The sequence below is a fragment of the Musca autumnalis genome, unplaced genomic scaffold (assembly GCF_047663935.1).
Source record: "Musca autumnalis isolate F117 unplaced genomic scaffold, ASM4766393v1 scaffold_2, whole genome shotgun sequence".
In the NCBI taxonomy this organism is placed as follows: Eukaryota; Metazoa; Arthropoda; class Insecta; order Diptera; family Muscidae; genus Musca; species Musca autumnalis.
The window spans coordinates 92,234,611-92,254,252 of NW_027411755.1; the positions used below are offsets into that span (position 1 = coordinate 92,234,611).

General features: G+C 39.8%; 1 protein-coding gene across 1 annotated transcript; it reads left to right on the forward strand.

Annotated features, from left to right (window-relative positions):
• Nucleotides 1-14,323: 14,323 nt before the first annotated feature.
• Nucleotides 14,324-19,306, forward strand: LOC141392337 (uncharacterized). Its single transcript, XM_073965287.1, has 3 exons — nt 14,324-15,304; nt 18,604-18,767; nt 19,007-19,306. Exons 1-3 carry the CDS (start codon nt 14,746-14,748, stop codon nt 19,304-19,306), a joined length of 1,023 nt encoding a protein of 340 aa, XP_073821388.1. The 5' UTR covers nt 14,324-14,745.
• The last annotated feature ends 336 nt before the right edge of the window (nt 19,307-19,642 follow it).

Consider the following 19,642-nt stretch of genomic DNA (forward strand, 5'->3'; position numbering starts at 1 on the left):
CATAGAAGCATACCTCTTGATTTTCGGTATTTTGAAGGTTTTACCGAAATATCGGAAATTTGGTATTTAGCTTTCTTTGAGTCCAAAAACTTTCCGACAGAAATTTGTAGGCATAGATCGGCGTTTTGATATAGCCCCCATGGAACGGTACCTCCCGAATTTCGTTATTTTGAAGGTGAGCCATATTGTTTTACCGAACTTGCTGAAATTTGGTATTTGGAAAGGAAAATAATTGTTTCATTTTACTTCAATACAGCTCGTGGTGGAGGGTATAGCAAGTTCGACCTGTCCGAACTTCACGCCATTCTTACTTGTTTCATATATAAATAGAATCAATTCGTCATTTAAGGTTCCATGGGTCAGAAAATACATCTACATTTATTCACATTTTGGTATTACCCCCATATCATGGTACCTTTTAGCTACTTTGAACGATACCGCCCGATGTGAAGTCTTTTAATGGATTTTCCCACTGAAGTGGCTGTAACATTCTAGAAAACCTCCTCGGATCAATATAGGTTCATATTTTGACTGTAACGTTGTATTTCGGATTTTGAATGGGTAGAAAACATGGACGATGTCTCATTCGAATTAAACCTTGTTTAAAAGAAAGTGATATTCTTCAGAAATAAGCCTTGACGTGACGCAAGAGCTAATAGCCTAGACAGACAGCTTAATTCAAATTAATTTGAACATTATCCCCCTTTTTAATGCACAAAATCACACTGAATTTAGCAACTTCAATATGGCAATGCTGTTGATCAGTAGGCATATTCTGTAAATTTTTAACAATCCGACAATCGACAACGTTGTCAACACTAAACACTGTTTGCAGTAACGATTGTGCTATTCTGTAAAAATGTAGACAAATTGACGATAAACTTTCAAAAGCTTTCAATTTTGAATGTATTCCTAAACAGAACATACACACAAACCAAAGGCAAAACCAATACACGGTGTGCTTTAACCAAATGTAAATGAAAAGTGCTTACACCTGGGAAGTTTTTGCAGATTCTGAAACTACAATGCCCATAGATGAGAAACATCAAGAAACAAAAAAATCGCCGGAGGGATTTTAAAATAAATCGCGATTTATGTTTACATTTTTAGGGGTTCTTTAGGTTTTCACGATTTTGCTTCGAAACCGCGAATCCTATGTAAATGGGCCAGAAGAAAATTTTGTAGCTGTGAAAATTCTCCACAAGATTGACCTTTATGATATCTTCGTAGGTTTTACCGTTTTTGAGATATAGAAGTTCAAATTGAGACAATGCACTGACTGTATCGCCCCTTTATAAAACAATATAATGAAGGGTGCGTCTTAACTAACTTTTAATGAAAAACGCTTACACAGGGGACGTTTTTGTGAACTCTGAAACAGCAATGTTCATCGATGAGAAAAATCCCAAAACTAGAAAAAATTGCTGTAGGGATTTTTAAATAAATCGCGGTCAAAATTCACAGTTTTAGCTGTTTTTAATGTTTTTACGATTAAGCTTGGAAACCGCAAGTTCTTTCGGAATGGGACTAAAGAAAATGTTGTAGCTGTGAAAATTCTCTACAAGACTGACCTTTAGGTTTTTTTTCGTAGGGTTTTCCATTTTTACAGTGTTTTATTTAACTTGCCTTGGTGTGTGTTTAGTTCAAATCTGGTAACTCATTTTTAACACGGTTGCAGTAGACCAATCTTAGTAAAACTTTGCACACTTTTCAGATTTGGATGACAATACACGAATATGAAATCAAAACCAATATTGGTCCATTTTTACACTGTTTTACAGTGTTTTATCTAATTTGCTTTTCAAATCTGGTAACTAATTTTTCACACAGTTGCAGTTGACCAATCGAACATAAAATTTGCACACATTTCAGATTTGGATGACAATACATGAATATGAAATCAAAACCAATATTGGTCCATTCTTACAGTGTTTTTAGGGTGTCTAACTTAACCCCCTTTTCAACTCTGGTAACTGATTTTTAACGCGGTTGCAGTTGACCAATCGAAATAAAACTTTGCACACTTTTCAGATTTTGATGACAATACGTGAATATGAAACCAAAATCAATATGGGTCCATTTTTTCCTATAGCCCCCATATAACGATACCACCCGATTTCCGGTATTTTGCTTTTCAAATCTGGTAACTCATTTTTCACAGTTTCAGTTGACCAATCGGACTAAAACTTTGCAAACTTTTCAGATTTGGATGACAATACATGAATATAAAATCAAAACCAATATTGGTCCATTTTTACAGTGTTGTACAGTGTTCAATTATACATTCTTTTCAAATCTGGTAATTCTTTTTCAACACAGGTGTAACTGACCAGCGAACTAAAACTTTGCACACTTTTCAGATATGGATGACAATACGTGAATATGAAATCAAAACCAATATTGGTCCATTTTTACACTGTTTTACAATTTTTTATCTAATTTGCTTTTCAAATCTGGTAACTCATTTTCAACACAGATGGTATTGACCAAGCGAACTTAAACTTTGCAAGCTTTTCAGATTTGGATGAAAATACATGAATATGAAACCAAAACCAATATGGTCCATTTTTTCCTGTAGCTCCCATCCAGCGGTACCACTCGATTTAAGGTATTTTATCGTCATTTTAAACCCGTATTGGCTGTTTTTTGACAATTAGGGTTTCCAATAGTACAGAAACGTGCCCATTAACAATTATTTGAATTGCATTTCAAATCTGGTAACTCATTTTCCACACAGTTGCAGTTGACCAATCGAACTCAAACTTTGCACACTTTTCAGATTTGGATGACAATACATGAATATGGGCCCAATTTTTCCTACAGCCTCCATATAGCGACACCACCCGATTTCAGGTACTTTGAGGATTTTATCTTAAGTTTTGCCCGAATTGACTGTCATTTGGCATTTCCAAAGATACAGACATTTACCCACCAAAAATTGTGAACAGAGGTCCAGGTTTTGGTATAGCCCCCTTATAGCGGTACGGCCTAATTTTAAGGGTTTTAGGGTTTTTCCTAATTTTTAGGTGAATTGGCTGTAACGTGGCATTTGGAGTCCACAATAGTACAGAAACTTCCCCAATAAAAATTATGGACATAAGTCCAGGTTTTGGTATAGCCTTTATATAACGGAACTACACGAAAAAATGTATTTACTCAAAAGTTAAAGTGTATTTACTAAATAGTTAAAAATAAAATATAATTAAAAAAAATTAAGATTCAGTGTTTTATTTAGAAATTCACTTAAAACTAGAAAATAATTTGTCGCTTAGCCTCAATAAATATATTCCTTCTCATGATGGAATCTCTCAAATAAAACGCTTGCATTTAAATTATAAATGGTGGCAAAATTAAACGGCAAGCGTTTTATTTGAGAGATTCCATCATGAGAAAGAATATATTTATTGAGGCTAAGCGACAAATTATTTTCTAGTTTTAAGTGAATTTCTAAATAAAACACTGAATCTTAATTTTTTTAAATTATATTTAAATTATATTATATAAAGGTAAGCAAAGAAAAAAGTTCAATGAGAAGTTTTTCCTTGGCAACCTCACACAACTCCGACGAAAGTGTCTGCGAAAACAATTCAAACCTCTTCCACTAGTATGTGTCGTCGAATTTTAACGAATGCACACACCAAAATTTGATTGGTCTGCTTTACTATTTTGAAAAAAAAACAAGTAAAAAAGCATTAAGTTCGGCCGGGCCGAACTTTTCATACCCTCCACCATAAAATATTCATTCCTGTCCCCAACTTTAAGTGAGTACGTTAAAATGTCAGATAATGTACATAAAATGTTTCATTCGGGAGGCACTTTTTTATGGTGCCTATATCTAACAGTTGACAATTTTTGGTGGGCTAGAAATTGGGAGGTATATAGGGGTTATAATAAAACATGGGCCTATGTCGACAGTTTTTGATGGGAGCCTTTAATTTCAAATAACTCCTAAATCGGTTAAAAATTTTAGCTAGAATCCTCAAAATATCGAAAATCGGTACATAACGTGGGAACTTCAAATGTCATTAACAGCTAGTTCGGAGGTATCTGGGCTGTACGAAAATACGAACTTAAATGAACAATTTTTGTTGACTTTTAAATTTCAAATTACAGAAAGTTTGTCCAAAAAATAAAGCTAAGGTACGAAAAATCGGGAGGTTTGGGGCTATACAAAAACATGAACCTACGTTCGGTTAAACATTTTAAGTAAAATCCTCAAAGTACCGAAAATCGGGAAGTATCGTTATATTGGGGCTATGTTGAAAATTGTTGATGCAGATGTGTGGTGACCACTACAACCTTCAAATGTCAAATTACAGTTAGTTCTGTTAAAAATTGTAGCTAAAATTGCCAAATTACTGAAAATTGGGAGGTACCTTTACATGGGAGCTATATCCGAACTTGGACCTATGTTGACAATTTTTGATGGAGAGGTGTTGTGACCACTAAGAACTTCAAATGTCAAATTACTGCTAGTTCGGTTTAATATTGTAGCTAAAATCATCAAATTACTGAAAATCGGGGGTACGGTTATATGGGGGCTTTCTTGACAATTTTTAGTGGAGAGGTGTGGTGACCACTAAGAATTTCAAATGTTCAAATTTCAGATAATTCGGTTAAAATTTGTTGGTAAAATTCTCAGAATACCTGAAATCGGGCGGTAACGTTATATGGGGGCTATTCCAAAACATGGACCTATGTCCACTAGTTATATAAGTTTATTGACATTTAAGAACCCTAAATGTCAATTGATAGCTAAATCGGTCTGAAAATGTAAATAAAAACGTCAAAATGCCGTAAATCGGGGGTACCGTTATATGGGGGCTATACCAAAACGTGGACCTAGGTCCACAACTTTTGTTATATAAGTTTAGTTACACTTAAGAACCCTAAATGTCAAATTATAGCTATATCGGTCTGAAAATGTAGCTAAAAACGTCAAAATACCGTAAATCGGGGGGTACCGTTATATGGGGGCTATACCAAAACGTGGACCTATGTCCACAACTTTTGTTATATAAGTTTATTGATACCTAAGAACCCTAAATGTCAAATTATAGCCAAATCGGTCTGAAAATGTAGCTAAAACCGTCAAAATACCGCAAATCGGGGGGTACCGTTATATGGGGTCTATACCAAAACGTGGACCTATGTCCACAAGTTTTGTTATATATGTTTATTGACACTTAAGAACTCTAAATGTCAAATTATAGCCAAATCGGTCTGAAAATGTAGCTACAACCGTCAAAATACCTTAAATCGGGCGCTACCGTTATATGGGGGCTATACCAAAACGTGGACCTATGTCCACAACTTTTGTTATATAAGTTTACTGGCATTTAAGAACCCTAAATGTCAAATTATAGCTGCATCGGTCTTCAAATGTAGCTAAAAACGTCAAAATACCGCAAATCGGGGGTACCGTTATATGGGGGCTATACCAAAACGTGGACCTATGTCCACAAGTGCTGTTATATATGTTTAATGACACTTAAGAACCCTAAATGTCAAATTATAGCCAAATCGGTCTGAAAATGTAGCTAAAAACGTCAAAATACCGTAAATCGGGGGGTACCGTTATATGGGGGCTATACCAAAACGTGGACCGATATAGCCCATCATCGAACTTGACATGCCTGCAAACAAAAGACGCATTTTCCCAAAATTTCAGCGTCCTATCTCCATTTTTGTGGATGCTAGAGTGATTACCACAGACGGACGGACGGACGGACGGACGTGCTCAGATCGACTTAGAATTTTACCCTGATCAAGAATATATATACTTTATAGGGTCGCAAATGAGTATTTCAATGCGTTACAAACGGAAAAACAAACTTAATATACCCTCCATACTATGGTGGAGGGTATAAAAAAAAAACAAAATTGCAAACGCTATCCCAATAAAAAACGCCACAATGCTTCTGATTGAAGACACTGGCACGACGTGTGTTGTTTTTGCTGTAAAGCAGACCAACCAAATTTTGGTGTGTGCATTCGTTAAAATTCGACGACACATACAATGCCAAATCTTTTCCACTAATAAACTAGTTGTTTTAAAATATTAAAACAACAACAATGGGATTAAGCCAGACTATTTTGAAAAAAAAAAAAAAACAAAATTGCAAACGCTATCCCAATAACAAAACGCCACAATGCTTCTAAATTATATTTTATTAAGATATAGAGGTTCAGTTCAAATGTTTAGGCTGTTATCTTAAGTCTTCAAGATTTTGCTTGAAACCCGCAAGTCATGATAAAATGGGACTAAAGAAAATTTTGTAGCTGTGAAAATTTTCTACAAGATTGGCTGATTTATTTTTTCTTAGGTTGTACCATTTTTGAGATATATACGTTTAAGTTGGAAAATTGCAGTCATTACATTGTTTTATAAGGAGACTTGTCCCAATTTGAATTGTCCCAATTTGAACTTCTATATCTCAAAAACGGTAAAACCTACGAAGATATCATAAAGGTCAATCTTGTGGAGAGTTTTCACAGCTACAACATTTTTTAGGCCCATTTACATTGGGCTCGCGGTTTCCAAGCAAAATCGTGAAAACCTAATGAACCCTAAAAATGTGAACTTAAATCGCGATTTATTAGAAAATCCCTCCGGCGATTTTTTTTTTGTTTCTTGATGCTTCTCATCTATGAGCATAGTAGTTTCAGAATCTGCAAAAACTTCCCAGGTGTAAGCACCTTCCATTTAAAATTAGTTAAGGCGCACCGTGAATATTGAACATTTTTTTCGATTTTTAAATTACGACAATTTTGGTGTTGTTTCTATAACGACATTTTTAACAAAAGTTATTAAAATTTGTTTACAGAATATCAAGGTTGTTAATTATGTTGTTAAAATGAGTTTCTCGAAAAAATAACAATAACGACTGTCGTTAAAAAGTTACAGAATAGGCCCACAGTTGTCTTTTATCAAATTTCCATGTTTATGAAAAATTTTCATTGAAAATAAAAAAGGAAAACATATCAGCAATTTTCGCGTTTCTTTCAAATAAGTAGTGGTCTTTCGCTAATCGTTTTTCGCGTCTTCTATCAAATCTATTTTTAGAATTTTTATTTTCACAAACATTTCAGTACCCACCTTAGCAATTCTATCAAAATAATATCTTCTTCAAATGTCTCTTCATTTTGCTACGTTTTTATCTTGTTAAAAATACTCAAAAGTATCGCGAAGAAATTAAATTAAATTAATTCAAATTAAGGAATTTTGAATGCAAATTACCTCTGCCGTCTGTCTAGGGTATTAGTAGAAACAATATTAAATTTTTCTTTACGAATTTAATGGCTACTAGAGCTGTAGTTTTTGGCGAAGAGTGTGCCCTAAAGATTTTCTTCAAGTTGATCATCAAAACAGGTGATGTGTATCGTTGAAAATTTTGAAAATCAGAATAGGCGTCCTTACGGTTGGGAAAGTGCGTTTTTGACAGTGGGTCGAGAGTTTCAAGAGCAGAGTTCGCCGATGTGCCATCAGTTCATATGATGCCGAAAATGGGTTCGGGTTTACCGCGGAGAAACTAGTCTAGTTATAATTCCTCCTGTTAACCCATCAGAAATTAACCAGGTCTAAGCTAAACTGGCTGAGACCTATCAGGTCTCCTATCAGGATAAGTTAATGGGCAAAATAAAATTAATGAGATTACTAACATTCTTTTGAATGAAAATAAAGTTATCAAAGCTTCCCAGTACGTCCATCTTGGTTCCTCTGAAGATGCATTTCTTTCTATAAGAAACGTGAAAGTGTATCCACTCATGGTAATAGAAAAAAAATTAACCTCTATATTTGTTATACCCTCCACCATAATATGGAGGGTATTATTAAATTTGTCATTTCGTTTGTAACACATCGAAATATTCATCGGAGACCCTATAAAGTACATATATCGTCACCATAAATGTCCGAAGACGTAACCCACATGCATATCGAAATTAGTTTTTTGGTGGAATCTGATACATAAAGCTAAAATACATGCTCTGGCAAAATTTCAAGTTTCTACGTTCAAAAATAACGATCCTATTCAAGAAATGGTATTTCGGAAAATGGGTTAACATTGCAGATGTTGTTGTAAGCGTTTTTGCGGTTTTAGTTTCATTACATATTCCCATTCATACATGATTGATAATACTCCAAATACTCGCCCTCATAAGATTGATATTCTATAAAACAGTTTTTCATTTCATGACATATTTTTCTTCTCCTGTAAAGTTTTGGTTTTGTTGGTTTGGTCTTCGGGCATTTATGGTGACGATATGTATTCTTGATCAGGGTAAATTCTAAGTCGATATAACCATGTCCGTCTGTTGAAATCAAGATACAGCTCGCAATCGTTAATATTAAGCTTTGTAATTTGGTTTATATTACTCGTAGGATGTTCGGTATTGCAAATAGGCTATATCGGTCCGGTACCAGCCGATTTTCGGTATTTTGAAGGTTGTGGTCACAACAATCTACGGAAATGGCTGATATTTGGTAGTTAGTCTTCATATGGGGTATAAAATTTACCATATGAAATTCGTCGGTATAGGTCCACGCAGTCATAACCCCCCATAGAGCTCTCCCGATTTCCGGTACTTTGAAGATTGTGGCCTCAATATTCTGCCGAAATTGCCGAAATGTGGTATTTATTCTTCATGTGGGGTATAAAACATTCCATATGAAATTTGTCGGTACAGGTCCACGCGTTAATAAAACCCCCATAGAACGGTACTTCCCGAGTTTCGTAATTCTGAAGGTCTTGACTTCAATATCCCTCCGAAAGACTGAAATTTGTTATTTAGTCTTCCATGTGGTTAAGATATTCCAGAAGAGAATTATCAGTATAGGTTCACGTCTTCCTATTCCCTATAGAAGCGTACCTCTTGATTTTCTGTATTTTGAGAATTTTAGCCACATTATTTTACCGAAATATCGAAAACATGATATGCAGTCTTCTTTGAGTCTAACAATTTTCAGCCAGAAATTTGTTGGTATAGATGGACGTTTTGATATAGCCCCCATAGAACGGTACTTCCCAAATGTCGGTATTTGAATGGTTAGCCACCTTATTTTACCGAAATTGCTGAAATTTGGTCTTTAGTCTTCTTCATAAACGAAAGGAAACTAATTGTTCCATTTTACTTCAATACAACTCGTGGTGGAGGGTATACAAAGTTCGACCCGACCGAACTTAACGACGCTCTTACTTGTTTTATTTTGAATCAAATCCGAGAAATGTTTGATCCTATTCTGCGATTAAAAAGCTGGAATATTAACGCATATTATTATCAAGGGCCAAATAATAAGAATTGCTAAGTCCTGTAACATGCACTTGGTTCCTATTGACTTATAGCATTGCTGCTACATATCTTACCGCAAAGCTGTACTTGTAAAGTTTAACTCAGTGCAAACCAGAGATGCCCTCATGTATAAATTTGTTAAAAAAAAAACCGAATTCTTTTGAAGGATGTTATGGATGATTGCCTTGTGGAGTCTCGGGTTTATATAAATGACCACCTTATTAGATCTACATCTAATTTGGTTTACACCTTTAGAGGGTTGCTTAAGAAAAATCACATTAAGCGATTTAGGCTTATAAAAAGTGATGAGCACCAGGTTAAAGTGGTGCTTTTAGACAACAGAAAAACTATTTTTGAGCAACATGAGTTTATGCAATTTGCGAATGGATTTCATGGTGGAACAGGATGTGTAGCCGGTGAGCTGTGGCGCCTCCGTTTGACTCGTAGTTTAAGTAAGGTATTTTGATCTCTTTTTGCCCATTTAATTACATTTCTTGTTACACTTTTGTTTAATAGTTGAAATATATTATTCTGACTGTTCTTTTTTAAGATGCTTTTTCGGATTAATGTTCTCCCTGTCTCTTTATTTGCTTTGATGCATCTTAATGATGCACGGTGCCACCGTGGTGCAATGGTATGCACGCCCGTCTTGCACGCAGAAGGTCGGTGGTTCGATTCCCCGGCCAGGCAACACCAAACATTTTTCAACGGTGGCAAAATACCCCTCAGTAATGTTGGCGACATTTCCTGAGTATTTCAGCCTTGAAAAACTTCTCTATAAGTGGTGTCTTAGGACACGCCGTTCGGACTCGGCGATAAACAGTAGGTCCCATATCATTGAGCTAAATATGAATCGGGGTGCACTCATTGATATGAGAGAAGTCTCCCTTGTCCCGTATGGGATGTTGTGGAACAGTGTTTTTGTTGCATCTTAATGATAATCTTGGCCCCATAATTACTGATGCGCAATTCTTTAAGAATAGGCTCATTGCATGCAGAGGGACATTTGCATATGGTCACTTAAATTTCACTGTACAAAAAAATCGAACTTTTTTTAAAATTACAAGAAACCCCGCATAGATTATGAAAGAGGGCCGAAAAAAGAAGGCACGTGTATCGGCGTTTTGAAAGTTTACGTCGGGAAGTAACCTAAATAGGCGTGACAATTTCCGCCCATTTCTACAGGTTTTGAAATATTCGACATCAGATTCCTTGGAATCCTTGCATTTTAGGTATAAAGTGTATTTGGCAACATTGCTGACAACAATGCGATGTATCTTTTAATGTAGAAAATTAACCCTCATGCGAGTCACTAAAGGGGTCTGTTTGGTCACGTTTTTCAAAAACTTTTAAAAACTCCTTTAAAATGTGTTCGCATTAGATCAAAATATTCTACAAAATTATTTGTCATAAAATTTTACTATAGGTCCCCGAATACACCAAAACTCTAAATCGTACCTAAACGCCGGGAATCTGCCAAAAGTAAAATCACGTTTTAGGGTTAATGTTCTACTTTATCTGAGTTTATTAAGTTTTGTCCCACAAAACTTCATTTCAGTTAGAAGACGTCAAAGACAAAAATAATCTCCATCAAATTTCAATATAAGTCGCTGAATAAATGAGATATGTATTTGCAATATATATCACTAAAATAAATACATCAAATTTGCCAACAAAACACCCACAAAATTTTTGGATAAATTTGTTTTGTTCTTTTTTCGAGTTGATGCATGAAAGTAACATGAAATTTGGTTCTAGACAAAAGGTGTTAAAAGAAGAAATACTCTACACAAAATTTCATTGTAGGCCCCAGACCAAACTAGATATCTGAGTAAAATACTTTGTTAAGAAAATGACGTTACAAAATTAGATATTATAGGTAGAAATTATTTGTTAAACTTGCCACGCCTATTTAGGTTACTTCCCGACGTAAACTTTCAAAACGCCGATACACGTGTCTTCTTTTTTCGGTCCTCTTTCATAATCTGATCGAATTATCTTGTAATTATTTTTTGTGTTGTACAGTGTTTTCAAAGTATGTGCCCATCGAGGTTTAATATGCAGTTACTGAGACTTGGCTCAATTCTTCATTTTCATCAAAGTTCCTAAATATTCCGGGGTATAAGCTGTTGTGGATCGACCTTCTTGGCCGTTCATTCAAGATTGTTTTTTCGCTCGGATCTATATGGTGTATGTGAGTCGTTATGTATTGAACTGAGAGTTGCGTCAACTATTATACTTGTTGTCGTCGTTTACATGCCCATGGGTATATTGATTCTTTTTACAGTGTGCATGAGGATATTCTTGAAATGTATGCTAATGTGATTGTTTTGGGCGATTTTAACCCTAGTTTGTTTCGGACTTCTCATTAAATGTTACTAAAGAATATGTGCAGATATTTGGGGTTGAATGTTATTCAGAACTCAAGTCCATTATGATTTAGCACATGACTCGACGTCATTAATTGACTACTGTCTTGCCAGTGATCTGTTGCGTTTGGAATGTGCCTCGCAGGGTCAGTGCCCTGGTGTATCTCACCATGCCCTGATATTTGATGTGCTTGAACTCCCTATAGTCATTAATGAGAAGTTTATTGAGTGTAGGGATTTCAGCAGGACTAATTGGTTAGAAATTAATGAATTTTTGAGCAATTTTGATTTTAGCCCGTTATATTTTACGAGCAATGTTGACTTGCAGGTGTCTTTGTTTGATACTTTGTTTGCAGAATTGATATCTTTTGTTCCATTGGTTACACGTAGTGTCGAATCCACAGGTGATGAGTGGTTGCAATATGATTTTGTAAAATCAGTCCGAGCCCTCACGAATATTGCATATGCTGAGTGGAGAAGAATGCCTACAGATATGAACAGGGGTTTCAAGCGAAACGAGAGAAGAAATTTGACAATAGAATATTTGGTCGTATCATTTAGTTGTTTGGATAATGTGGATGACGGTCCTGATATTGATGTTAATAGCTTCGGTTATAAATAGTAGGCTAGGTGGTACTGATGCCACTTGTGATCAGGATGTATTTAGGCTTTATTGTTTATTTGTGGATGATGTTGTTGATGCGCTGTGTAAAGTTAAGTCAGGAGCTGTCGGTGTTGATGGAATTCAAAACAAATTTTTAAAAAGTATATTTCCTTTTTTCCCCCGCCGGGGATAACAATCTTGAAGCGATGCGGGGGCTAGACGTCACAATCTTCTCATTTAACTTCTTGTAGTGTTGAACTGGGAGGCTGTGATTGACCAAAGGTTATCCACTCTCTGTCACGCTCCAACTCAGTGCACTGGAATTCAAAGTGTATCTCCGGATTGAGTGACACATATTTGGTAGTGATCTCCTACCAAAGTAATTGTGAGATCCCCTAACACCGGGGTGTTAAGCGACCTCGTGCCCATCGGTGTTCTCAAGGTTTGCAGTTAGGGTACCAACTGTATTCGAACGGAGCCTCGCGTGATACCTGGGCACCTCAGCGAGTAACCAGCGCCCTAGTCATGGTAATGGAGGGCTATGCCATGACCTGTCCTCAAATCCCCCAGTAAAACGTTCCCCTATGAATGAATCCGAACTAAACAAAACAAAAACAACCCAAACCAATCTCCCCTCGTTATCGACCCCAGCTATGACCACGGACAATGCCGCACTACCAAATGCGACTCTAGGACCTCAAGAATCCCTGGGTGGGGACGTGACCCCGACGACCTTGACGATGGACAGAGTAAGTCAAGACATTCTGAACCAAAGCAGGGAATTGCTTGATCTCATAGAGCAGAGAGAGACCTGCAGATTGAGCCAGGAGAGCCCTCCCCCTTGGAACTGGGAAGACGACTCCCTCATGTCGGATGAAGAGATGGACGTTACTGTGATTCCATCTCGGACATCCCAGGAAGCGCCTTCCTCGGTCCAAGGAGAGACCTCGAACCTTACCACAGCAGGTCCAACTCCTCTACGGGATGTTACATCGGTCGGTACCGATAAGCCTTTTCTTCCGAGGCAGGACGCCATGGAGGAAGAAGCCGTGATGGAGGAAGCGACTCCCTCTAACACGACCTCTACCAACAAGAGCGAGAAGGCCAAGGAGAAAAAGGATCGGCACGAATATAAAAGAGCCGCTAAGTACTGCAACAAATTTGTTGGTAAAGAAGCCACTGACATAAGTCAGGACGAATTTCGTTTAATCGGAGTGAGGCTTCGAGTTATGAGGAGACTTGAGCGTAGGTACCCTCATATGGAGAAGATCCACGTTCCGGTTAACCAAATTCCAACTCCTGGAACGGCTGTCCCCTCCAGCCTAACGGCTGCCAAGGGTGCAGTCGCTCCGGGTAACCTACCCAAACCGGGAGTATCAGGCTGTTCGGACTCCTTGCAGACACCGATGGTGTCAGCGGCGGAGACGGGCAGAAGGATGCCCTCGACCCTGGAAACAGCAAGACGGCTGCTGTCCTCAAAGGCACCAACCGTCTTGCCGTCGGAACAGAAAAAGGGTCAGTCAGGGACAACGCAGATGCTCAAGGCGACTCCGAATGTATCTGCCTCGTCGGTGACTGCCCCCTCTTCTGTCGGGGTAAATAGAAGCAGCGACCTCTTGCGAACCTCGACGATGCAGAGGCCTGGTAAACAGGCAACTGAGGCGTCGAAGGATCCCAAGAAGCCCTGCTCCTTAAGTGATGGAGGAGTGAGGATCGCCGGTGGCGCAACTGGTAGAATGGCTGGTGTGACGGACGGCCCTTCAACCTCTAGGCAGGCCAGTGGTAGACCAAAGACCTCTCCGCAGCAGTCATGCGTAAAGCGGGTCAGGTCTTCGGAGGACCCACAGCCAACAGCCAAGAGGTTGCTGGACCGACATCAAACCAACCATCCTCCCACTCTTGCTAAGGTGACCGCCCAGCAGACGGCAACTGGGGTTGAACAGGAGAAGTCCTGCAAAGGAATCTCCAGTCCGGCTCCCCAGCAGTCATCTGCTGGCGGGACTTCAAAACCAGCGAGGACCCGGAGGAAGCTGGCCTCAAAAGACGTTCAAATAGCAATCATTGATAGGTCTGATCCGGAAGGTTGGATCAGTGATGATCATTGGTTGCTGGTTGAACGTCTACTGAGGAAGGCCATAACCTCTGACGAGGCGGACGCAAGTATGACGGGCTTTGGCAAGGCAACTTATATCAGAGGTGTCAAGGTCATCGGCTGTCAGGATGAGAAATCGAAAGATTATCTCATACGAACGGTTGATGGCTCGGGCGCACTCTGGGAAGGTTGCAAGCTAGCCGCGGTGCCTACTAGCGAGATACCTCGCAGAGCGTCAGCCACAGCCTGGGTGCCACCTCCGGATCAGGAGGTTGCGGAGGTGCTGAAGATGATCCAGAGGCAGAACAGAGGTCTCTCTACTGCCAGCTGGAGGTTTATCAACTCCACTAAAGAAGGAGCTGGTGCGGTGATGAAGTTCACCATGGATAATGAAAGTGCGGACTACATTAGGGATTGTGAGGGAGAGCTGTACTTCGGCTCTGGTTGGCTTCGGTTCCGAGTCTCGAAGCCACAGTAGAGAAGCTCAGCAGCAAGAGCTCCGCGTTGTGCAGATCAATCTGCACCACTGCAGGGCTGCGGCTGCTGAACTTCTCCTCTCCCTCACAAAAACCGAAGTAGACATCGCTTTGGTCCAGGAGCCCTATCTTCATAAGAATAGGGTTTCTGGACTAAACGATGGGCGCTACTCTATATTCTCTGCATCAAATGGAGAGAAGGTAAGAAGCTGTATTGTAGCGAAGAAAAGTTTAAACCTTATTCAACTCTATAATTACAGTGATGGTGACACGACTGTAGTGAGGTTAGAAGTAGGCTCTGGAAGAGCCTTGGTGCTGGCCTCAGTCTACATGCCGTACGAGGAACCAAACCCACCCGGTATACTGTTGCGGAAGCTAGTGGAGGAGACGATGAGTAAGGCAAACTTGATAGTGGGCTGTGATGCAAATGCTCATCACTTCCACTGGGGTAGCAGCGATACAAACTCAAGGGGTGAGTCCGTATTCGATTTTATTTTAACTAATAATCTTCGAGTATGTAATAGGGGAAATACCGCCACTTTCCATAATAGGGTAAGGGAGGAGGTGATAGATCTAACCCTTACAAATATGGAAGATACTTCTATAACTGACTGGAGAGTATCGGAGGAGTGCTCCTTTTCGGACCACAGAGCGATACTCTTTCATGTCTCTTATAGAAGTAAGCGGCAACCGCCTCATAGAAATCCGAGAAGAACAAACTGGGACTTTTTCCATTCCCTTACAACTTCCAGGCTGTGTGAAGTTCCAGAACCTCGCACAGTAGGGGAAATTGACAATCAGGTGGAAAATCTCACAAAGATTCTGATGGATTGCTATGAGATGTCCTGCCCACTAACGTATCCTGGTAGGAAAGCTCAGCCCGTCTGGTGGAACAAAGATTTACACGATCTGAGGAAAACCAGTAGAAAGGCATATAACAAAGCTAGTAGGACCAAACTCAGTACTGATTGGGATCTCTATAGAGCATCTTTCAATAAGTACAAAAGCGAGGTTAGGAAAGCAAAGAGAGACTCTTGGGTTAGTTTTAGTGAGTCCATAGAGGGAGTTAATGCAGCAGCAAGATTTCGCAAGGTGATCTCAAAGGACCCGAAAACCATTGGAAGCATTAAGCGAAACGAGGGCACCTGGACTAACTCAGCTCTTGAGACTCTAAACCTGTTGGCAAGTACACACTTTCCTGGCTGTCAAGATGCCAGCACGTGTCTACCTAGTGAAGATGCGAGCAGAAGCTTCAACACAGCAGAGTGTGATCTTGTTGATGGTGCAATAAGTAGTCCCAGAATCTCTTGGGCGATCAGTACTTTTCAACCCTATAAATCCCCTGGACCTGACGGTATCATCCCTGCGATGCTTCATAACGCGCCTCGAGTGTTGATATCCATATTAAGGAAGATTTTTAGGGCTTGCATTCTGCTGTCGCACATACCGGCGATATGGAAAGAGGTGACGGTGATCTACATCCCCAAAGCTGGGAAACCTAGTCATACCTTACCAAAGGACTATAGGCCGATAAGTCTTTCCTCCTTTCTACTTAAAACTTTGGAAAGGCTACTAGATTTGGAAATTAGATCTTATATAAATAATGACCTTGTAAGCAATTCACAACATGCCTACGTAAAAGGGAAATCGACAGACACAGCGTTACACGAGGTCGTGGGTTATATAGAGAAGAACATGGATGACTCGAGCTTCACTTTGGCTGCTTTCTTGGACATAGAAGGTGCGTTTAACAACGTGAAACTTGAGTCTATCCACTCTGCTCTAGAATCACTAGGTGTCCCCTCAATTCTAATCAATTGGATAGATAGAATGCTCGAGAGTAGAATTATCAATTCAAATTTAGGAGAGAGTTCAATTAAGAAGTCGGTCACCAGGGGCACACCACAGGGAGGAGTCCTATCACCCCTGTTGTGGCTTCTGGTACTGAACGGGATACTTTTAGAATTTGACAGGTTAAAAACCAAAGTAGTCGTCTACGCTGATGATGTAGTTATTCTAATCAGTGGGAAATTTCTATCAACGCTGTCCGACCTTATGCAAGGTGCCTTAGTAAAGCTCTCACGCTGGGCCCACCAAAATGGACTTGGTGTGAATCCGGCGAAGACAGAGTTGGTACTATTCACCAGAAAGAGGAATACTGCTGAGTTTGTTCCACCAACTCTGGATGGGGTGCAACTAAACCTCTCCACTGAAGCTAAGTACCTTGGAGTGGTATTGGACCATAGGCTTCTATGGAAAAGGAACACCGAGGAGAGAGCTAAAAGAGGTTTAATTGCACTATATTCCTGTAAGAACACCATAGGAAAGAGCTGGGGCTTAAAACCACACATTATACACTGGCTGTATAATACTGTGGTTTGCCCCATTCTAACCTATGGTTGTCTTGTGTGGTGGCACTCACTTAGTATAAAAACAAATCTTTCAAAGCTAACCAATGTGCAACGTGCCGCGTCAATTCTCATTACTGGAGCTATTAAAAGCACTCCTCAAATGGCGCTGAATGCTGTTTTAAATGTTCAACCTTTGGACATTTTGGCTCAGCATCAGGCCTCCAGGTGTGCTTTGAGGCTTAGGGAACTTGACATGTGGCGTTGCTCATTGGCTGGCCATGCATCTGTTCTGCGGCGGATTATTAGTCAGGTAGAGATTGGTGACAGAGGGGGAGAGACTGACTATATCTCTCCGTCTCTTGACTTCAATATACCTGACGTCTTAATTCCCAATAGGGACGCATGGGTTCAGTGCAGACCAATACCCGATAGCCTATCCATCTTCACTGATGGGTCTAAGATGGAAGAAGGCACGGGTGCTGGAGTGTACTCAGACGAACTGAACTTCAGGTACTCGTACAAACTTAACGACAACTGTAGTGTTTTCCAGGCAGAAGTCTTTGCAGTATTGAAGGCCTTAGAGGCACTAGTGGGGGGAACAGACCTAGCAGACAGGGCGGTCACCATATATGTAGATAGCCAGGCTGCGCTAAAAGCTCTAGGATCTTTCACTATTAAATCTAGGATCGTTCGAGACTGTAGAACTGCTCTGAAAGCCTGCAGAGTGCCAGTAAGACTTTGTTGGGTACCTGGTCACTGCGGTGTAGTGGGAAATGAGATTGTGGATGAACTGGCAAGGCGAGGCTCGCAATCAACCGATATACAACTGGAAGTTGGAGTGCGACCCCCGCTTTGTCACTTCATTGACAAACTCACAAGGTTCCACGTTGAGAAATCCAAAAGAACTTGGCTAGACGCTCCTGGTTGTCGGGTGGCTAAGTCAATCTGGCCGGAGATCTCGGCACGTAGAACTGATTCCCTCCTCTCACTATGCAAGTCAGAGATCAGGGTTGTTGTGGGGGTCATTACTGGCCATTGCAACATCAGATCAATGACGTGCAGATGGGAGGCTAGCAGCGGTGATTATTGCAGGCTGTGTGAAGATGCAGAGGAGACGGAGACGATTGATCATTTACTGTGCCAGTGCCCCAGACTGTCGGCCAGGAGATACAGACTCTTCGGCACATACATGATTGAATCGCTCTCCTACCTCTCTTCTTTCGACCCATTAGTCCTGCTTGCATACTGTAGAGGTCTTAAATGGCTATGGGGCAGACAAACTTAACTGCATGTTAGTCTATTTAATAACTAATATACCTCTTTTGTTTTTTCTTTCTTTTACCATCCCTAATCCTTCTCCTATACACCCCCCCCCCCCCGACCCGTCTCTTCCTATCCTACCTCTTCCTCCCCCATCCAGCAACAACAAACTGGTATCCAGTCGAGCACACACTCACACGCCATCACATCACAACAATCAAATCCATAGATGCAATATCCATCATCACCACACTTACACAACCAACATCACATATACACCAGCAAAAATCACCACACACATCATCACATCACCACACTTTAACGGTCATCATCACACACAGAAACACATGCAGAACCACCAGATAACAGACTACATCAACAATACCAACAATATCCGATCACAACATAACAGGATGATCACAATGGACCATAAGGTCTCCGAGTGGAGTGGCTGCCTTCTACAGCAGCTGCGCATCCTAAAACCTAACCTAACCTAACCTTTTAAATCCAATCATTTTCTGCGTTTGGTTAACTGTATATTTATGACTTCGGCGTTTCCGCAGGCTTGGAAGGTAGCGCGTATGGTTCCTGTTCCTAAGTGTAGTGAATCGTATGATGTTTCGAATTTGCGTCCCATAAGTATTCTGCCTATCATGTCGAAGATTGTAGAACATATAATAAAGGATGCCAATGTGGAGTTCTTGGATGACCGCATATGCTTGAGTAGCTCTCAGAATGGGTTTCGCGGTGAACGCAGCACCACAATGCATTTGTTGCACCTAACATACTTTAGGGATGTTTTTTATGGCTCTGAAGTGGGTATATTGGTTGGCCTTGATTTGTCCAAGTTAATTGAAACTTAAATTTGGATTCTCTGTTTCTGCATGCAAGTTGATGGTATCGTACTTATCTGGAAGATTTCAATTTGTATCTTATAATGGTATTTGGTCTGAGTCTCGTAGCGTTCAGTGTGGGGTTCCCCATGGCTCAGTTCTGGGCTCTTGCTTTTTATTATGTTTATTGATGCTATAGTTCTTTCTGTTTCTTTGGAAAGGTGTAAATTGTTTTTGTATGCAGTCGATGTACATGTGTTTTTTAGGTGTGGTAGCCTTTCTAACTTAGAGGCATTGGTGAACTCAAATCTTAACTCGCTGTCCCAGTGGATTGTTTCAAATGGGCTTGTAATAAATTGGTCTAAA